Source organism: Sardina pilchardus, chromosome 15, assembly GCF_963854185.1.
Source record: "Sardina pilchardus chromosome 15, fSarPil1.1, whole genome shotgun sequence".
In the NCBI taxonomy this organism is placed as follows: Eukaryota; Metazoa; Chordata; class Actinopteri; order Clupeiformes; family Clupeidae; genus Sardina; species Sardina pilchardus.
In genome coordinates this window covers 26,517,172-26,524,403 of record NC_085008.1, presented here as the reverse complement: position 1 = coordinate 26,524,403, position 7,232 = coordinate 26,517,172, and the positions used below count along the sequence as shown (strand labels likewise).

General features: G+C 43.6%; 1 protein-coding gene across 1 annotated transcript in view; it reads left to right on the top strand.

Annotated features, from left to right (window-relative positions):
• The window catches only part of igfbp3 (insulin-like growth factor binding protein 3), a 13,506-nt gene extending 6,274 nt beyond the window's left edge, over window positions 1-7,232 (top strand). Inside the window, exon 4 of the mRNA XM_062556620.1 lies at window positions 3,897-7,232. Coding sequence (XP_062412604.1) covers window positions 3,897-4,022 — 126 coding nt within the window. The 3' untranslated portion in view covers window positions 4,023-7,232. The remainder of the gene's footprint in view (window positions 1-3,896) is intronic.

Below are 7,232 nucleotides of genomic sequence, written 5' to 3'. Positions count from 1 at the left end.
AATTCCAGGTGGAGATAAAAGGAAGCTTAACTGTTGGAATCTAAGCACCAAGTGAAAGGTAACTTACAGTAAATGAATAAATACATGTTTTCCTTAGTGGGGAGATGAAGGAGCAGTGGAGATGGCAAGGGTAATGTCAGGGGAGATAGGGACTGTATATCATTAGGGAGATGCAGAGGGATGGGGGAGATGGCAAGGGTAATGTCAGGGGAGATAGGGACTGTATATCATTAGGGAGATGCAGAGGGTAATGTTAAGTGAGATGAGGATGGGGGAGATGGGGAGGGTAACGTTAGGGGAGATGGGGAGGGTAACGTTAGGGGAGGTGGGGAGGGTAATATTAGGGGAGATGGGGAGGGTAACGTTAGGGGAGGTGGGGAGGGTAATATTAGGGGAGATGAGGAGGGTAATATTAGGGGAGATGGAGAGGGTAACGTTAGGGGAGATGGGGAGGGTAACGTTAGGGGAGATGGGGAGGGTAATATTAGGGGAGATGGGGAGGGTAACGTTAGGGGAGATGGGGAGGGTAATATTAGGGGAGATGGGGAGGGTAACGTTAGGGGAGATGAGGAGGGTAATATTAGGGGAGATGGAGAGGGTAACGTTAGGGGAGATGGGGAGGGTAACGTTAGGGGAGATGGGGAGGGTAATATTAGGGGAGATGGGGAGGGTAACGTTAGGGGAGATGGGGAGGGTAATATTAGGGGAGATGGGGAGGGTAACGTTAGGGGAGATGGGGAGGGTAATATTAGGGGAGATGGGGAGGGTAACGTTAGGGGAGATGGGGAGGGTAACGTTAGGGGAGATGGGGAGGGTAATATTAGGGGAGATGGGGAGGGTAATATTAGGGGAGATGGGGAGGGTAACGTTAGGGGAGATGGGGAGGGTAACGTTAGGGGAGATGGGGAGGGTAACGTTAGGGGAGATGGGGAGGGTAACGTTAGGGGAGATGGGGAGGGTAATATTAGGGGAGATGGGGAGGGTAATATTAGGGGAGATGGGGAGGGTAATATTAGGGGAGATGGGGAGGGTAATATTAGGGGAGATGGGGAGGGTAATATTAGGGGAGATGGGGAGGGTAACGTTAGGGGAGATGGGGAGGGTAACGTTAGGGGAGATGGGGAGGGTAATATTAGGGGAGATGGGTCGGAGGATAGAGGACTGACGCTGATTCTGCTGCTGTTGTGACCCACAGTAACCCAATTGTTGTGTAGAACAGATACATACTGATATACAAATAGGCTACACACTCAGTACATACTCTCACACTCACTCCCTCTTTACAAACAGACACACACATTTTAACCATTTGTTTATGTCCACATGGAACACAATTGTGCAGGGACACACAAATTACGGTAAAGATCCTAATGCACACACAACACAAGCACATACACACACGCACGCGCGCACACACGCACGCGCGCACACACACACACACACACACACACACACACACACACACACACACACACAAACAGCATATTCCTTATATCGTACTTCACACACCCATGCACATACTCACTAAGTTGTTTATTATGTTACACACACAGCTATTTCTTGCAAATGTCAAGCATTTCCAATTTTAATAGTGCCCTGTCTCTTTTCAAATTACCTTTTTATTCAGTGTCTGGGTGTGTGTTGTATGCTTGTGTTGTTGTGTGTTTAGCCTTTTTTATGAGTTTGTGTGTGTGTTTGTGTATGTATGTGTGTTTACCCTGTGGCTGATTTTAATGCCCTTCTGCTTTCCCACTGCCTATAAGGGCATCATTATAAAGAGGACTGAGACTCACTGTTACACACACACACACACACACACACACACACATAGAAACACCTACACACAAACCTTCATACACACATCACATTCTTTGTTGAACACACACACACACACACACACACACACACACACACACACACACACATTCTCTGTCTCTTAACACACTCTCTCTCCTTCACTCACTCACTCCCTTGCGCACACACACACACACACACACACACACACACACACACACACACACACACACACACACACACACACACACACACACACACACACACACACACACACACACACACTCATCATTTAGCTCTTTGCTAAACCTTGTTTTTCAGATGGAGCAGTTGGAATACCCCAAAAATAACTTAAAGCAACATTGAATAGTTTTTTGTACCTTAAAATAATGTTTCCAAAATCATTTCAGTGGTTCATCAACTTGTAACAGGGTGAACTGCACTTCTACATTCGCTTCGTGGCCCTCTATCGGCTATAACTGCACTATGGAAGTTTACCAGATCAGGTAGAGGATCTGTAGTTTGATGGAATGAGGCATACGAAACTACAAATTTGACTTGGTTCGATGTCGCAACACATTATACTTTCATAATCTCAAACATCATACTCTACCTTGTCTGTGGACATCATTATTTGCTGGATAAACAAATAGCGTGCGTGTGACTTAGGAAAAGTGCTTTAGTGTCGCTTTACGTAAGGACAAGAGGTGCAAGAGATGTGTGATTTGACTGGCATTCAGTGGAGTTGAGCTGTGTTAACTTGAGTTGTGCTAAGTTGACTGGAATTGATTTGAGTAGAGAGGACATGAGAAAGAACATAAGAAAGAGTTTTTGTCCGGGTAGCTGTTTTCATTTCTCTGCTTTAGCGCTGCGGTCTTAGCCGTACATGTTTAGCTTTTGTAATGGCTACTTTCACACAAGCCAGCCTCATGCTGACAGTCACTGTGAAAGAATTCCTGGAAAGAAACTTTGCCTGGCAAACGCTTTAATGAGTTCCCTGCCTCCCTCTGTCCATTCCCCTCTCTCTCTCTCTCTCTCTCTCTCTCTCTCTCTCTCTCTCTCTCACTCTCTCTACCTCTCTCTCTCTGTTTCCCTCTGTCTCTTGTCTTTTGTCGCTCTTTTGATCTCTTTGTGGCCCATTCTGAGAAAGAGAACTGATGTTTTATTGTTCGTGCCGCTCCTGCGTCTCCTGCTTTTTGTTTTTTGTTTTCTGGCTGGTTCCTCTCAGGATTCCTTTCCCTCTCCTCCCCTATCCCTATCCCCTCTCTTCCTCTCATCTCCTCTCCCCTCTCCTCTCTTCCTCCCCTCTTGTCCTCTTCTCTTGCTTCTCCTCTCTTCCTCCACTCCCCCCTCTCCTCTCCTCTCTCCCTTCCTCGTCCCTTCATATTCTCATAGTGTCTCCCTCTCTCTGCTGGAAAGGAAACTGTAGAGAAGCAAAGGACCTGAAAAAAGCCTTATATAACTTGCTGTGTGTGTGTGTGTGTGTGTGTGTGTGTGTGTGTGTGTGTGTGTGTGTGTGTGTGTGTGTGTGTATGTGTGTGTGTATCTGTGGGTGTTTTGTACCAGTGTAGGATAATTGTCCCCAGATGCATTTAAGTTGGTGCCAGTTTCTTAAAATAGCCCCAAGTCCTATTAAACTTTCATGTGTGTGTCTGAGTGTTTTGTGTGTGTGTGTGTGTGTGTGTGTGTGTGTGTGTGTGTGTGTGTGTGTGTGTGTGTGTGTGTGTGTGTGTGTGTGTGTGTGTGTTGTGTGTGTGTTTGTGTGTGTGTGAGAGAGAGAGAGAGAGAGAGTATATGTGTTTAATGCACAGAATAACTTTGAAAAGGACCCTCTCATTTGTAAAGAGTCCAGTGTTTGCGTATACAAATGGTCAAAAGCAGGTCAAGTGGTCATGTCCCATCTCTTTATCTCTTCCTCTTTCTCAATCTCTCCCCTTACCTGTCAGTTATAGATTTATTTGGTTTTCATTGAAGTGGATTTAATTCTGAACTTATTTACAGTGTTGAAACTGACCACTTGTTCTCTCTCTCTCTCTTTGTCTTTCTCTCTCTTTCTGCAAATTTGTCTCCTTTCTCCTCTCTGTCCACTGCTTCCTCTGTAGTGTCGTCCTTCAAAGGGTCGCAGGAGAGGCTACTGCTGGTGTGTGGACAAATACGGCCAGCGATTGCCCGGTTACGATGGCAGAGACCAGGGATCTTCCCACTGCCACAGCCTGGAAAAGAAGTAAAATGTGGCGACATGTCATAGGAGAGAGAGAGAGAGAGAGGGAGACAGAGAAAGGGCTAGAGATGTTTCATTCTTTTGTGGACTCGGGAAAGATAAACACACACTTATAGGCGTAGTGTGTCTGTGTTTGTGTTTGTATGTGTGTGTGTGTGCGCGTGCGTTTGTGTATGTGGACCTGTTTTGTGTGTGTGCATGTATGTATTTGGGTGTGTCCTTTTGGGGTTGGATCATGCATAGCTCCTTTACAGGTTAACAGTCCCATGGTGCTTAGCTCTTCCCATGGCGCACTGGTGCTGATGTATCTCGGTGAGCTCCATAGAGCCCGTTTTTGTTGGTGATGTCATGTCGGTCTTTTGACTGGCCAGTTTTGGTCTGGAGCTCTCACCCTTTGATTGGTTGCCACTTCAGCTTTCTCCGATCAGGTTGCGTATTTGCTGATTGTCCTCTGTCGTCCCGATCACCATTTACAGTTGTCATGGCGGCAGCCCGTCCCCCTGTAGTGAGCACGCTCCATCAGAGCATACGCACTAAATGCACTTTTCACGCTGTCCAAGATGGCTGCGGTCACACAACCGTTAAGCCATCCCCGGTGGCTCGCCACACTCCAGGAACTAAACGAGTTAACATCCGAAAGGTTCCATTGAACCTTCACCAGTCAGAAATACCTTTGTTTTTATTTATTAGATGTATTTATTCTTCATACGAACACATAATGGTGATAGAAATCTTCCATAAAAAAATGTTGTTGCCATTTAAGAAACGTGGAAAAAGAACTGGTTAGGAACCAACTTATGAGGGTTAGAGCCCTGGATTCAACCCTCTTTTGCATTACATCAGTTATTATGCAGTTTCAGCTCTGAAATGCAGTTGTCTGCTCTAGAATGCCCTTTTACGTGATGCTTTTGGGGAATACATAAACACCTCTGCAAGGCTCTAAATGTCTGTTTTCCGGAGAGTGTGGGTAGATTGACAAAACATGCATTAGATGCCACATTAAGCAGAGTGCTACTTTTAGTCAGACAGGACAGCATCCTTTAGATATTCATCAACAGACAGCATAGAGATCAAATAATTTCTTTTGCACCTAGTCCAGCAGTTGTATTACAGTAGTTGAAGGTTGTTAATGAAAACTTTGGGACATTGGCCTGTGTATTTTACCTACCTTTACCTGTCCCAAACTTGGCAGTTCCTGACAATTATCAGATTAAATATCCTCACCATCAACATGAGCGTCCGCAATACAAATAGCTGGCTATGTGTTTTCAAAAGAAGCCATGTGACATTGGATGTACTTCCCATTTAGGCCATACTGACAATTAGAAGCCTACTGATGTTCAACCCAGTGTCAAGCTGAATGAGTGAGAATTGATTGGGACATCAGAGAAAGAAAATATACCTCTATCTTGACAAAAAGACCTAACTCCTTTGTGTTATTGACCAAAGTCTCCATGACTTCTTAAAAAAACAGTTATGATGCATTTTACATTTGAGGCGAGACACTGTTGTTACTGCTCTAACTGGCCATGGAGGAATTAGTTGCAGGCACCCCATGACTTGGAAGACACTGCCAGCCTTAACGAGACCAGAGGGGTCTTTTGCCTTTTAATTGTGGCGATGCTGGTATTAGACTTTGAAGTAGACTGGCCAGAAACACCACATCACACTCAGTGCCTGATGGCTCACAGTCTTGCAAATGCGCGCGCGCACACACACACACACACACACACACACACACACACACACACACACACACACACACACACACACACATGCCATTACAGATGTGCATAGACACATGCACCCCTTTGTCCTTGAATCCTACACATGACATATGGACGTCAGGCTCTATCTTTTATTTGTGCTCTACACCTGATTTCCTGATTGAAGACTTGAAAACGGAGGGAACCAATGAGACTGCTGCCCAGTTGTTCAGGAGCATGCAGTTTGCCAACCTGAAATTAGCCCCTACCCTCCCAAATACCCCCTCTTCCTTTCCCAAAAACAAATAATATAATATATATATAAATATAGAGAGAAATATAGATATATATTATAATGATTATGATTATGAATATATATGCAAGCTTAAAGCAGACTTTAGAAAAATATTTCTGGTGCTGACGTTTTCTTAGTTGGGTTGGCTTTGGGGGGGGAAGGCAATCCTAAGAGTCTAATCATTGGCCCTCCAATATCTGTGAGTTTGTCCTTTTTAAAGTGAATACATATTTTTTTTTTCTTTCTGGGGAGATGTGTGTGCACTTCCTCATGAGTCAGAAAAAGTTATTTATGTAAGAAAAGTATATAAGCTGATCCAAACTCCACATTTTTTTCTTAAATAAATATATATTCAATGGCATGTTTGTTGCACAGCTGCTTTCAGTAGCTTGAGGTCAGTGTATTTTCGGGGGACTATAATCACTAAAGAATGTCTTTGACTTTTTTTTTAATTTATCAACATTGAGCATAGTCTTTCACTTTTTATTGGGACAACTGATCTTGGAACAGCTGTGTGGTTTTGTATCATCAAGCTGCTTCCTCTGTTAGCATAAGCTTAATGAAGTGCTTTCTGGTGCTACTTTTAGTTAAGCCGAGCAGCGCTAATGCTTCATCAAAGTGAAGGTCTTTGCCGAATCTAATATTAGCTGGTCTGAAGCTGAGTCACGGAATAAGCTAATCTGAAACTATGGAAATGTAGACTAAATGTAGCTGGGCTCTGAAGACATGGGGAAGCTCAATTCTAAGGGGTAACATGTCTTCATCATGACTTCTCTAGTCTAAGTGCTTTACAAACTTTACTTTACTTGATTAAGGATATACTGAGGTAGGCTACAGTAATCTTTGCTACAGTTAAGCTAGGTGCATGTGAAAATAAAGGAAAATAAGCATGGCTAATGCTATGCTCAGGGGTTAGCTATGCTAGAGCCAAAATATACACATAACTAAGCTTACTTTAAAGCTAACACTGAGTTTAGTGAAGCTGTCATAGCCCATGTCTCTCTTTTGTGCAATGCCAGGATCTCTTCAGTCACGGGTAATGGTGTGTTCTTTTGTTTTGTCATCATTTGAAAGATTTTAATTCAATGAAAGCTTTTCATGTTACTAAAGTAGTAATTACACATACTGTTTTCTTTGAAAGGAGAATTGTACTTGTGAAATATCATTTGTATTTAATGTCTTTTTTAAATAAATAAAAACAGACTATTTTAATTTA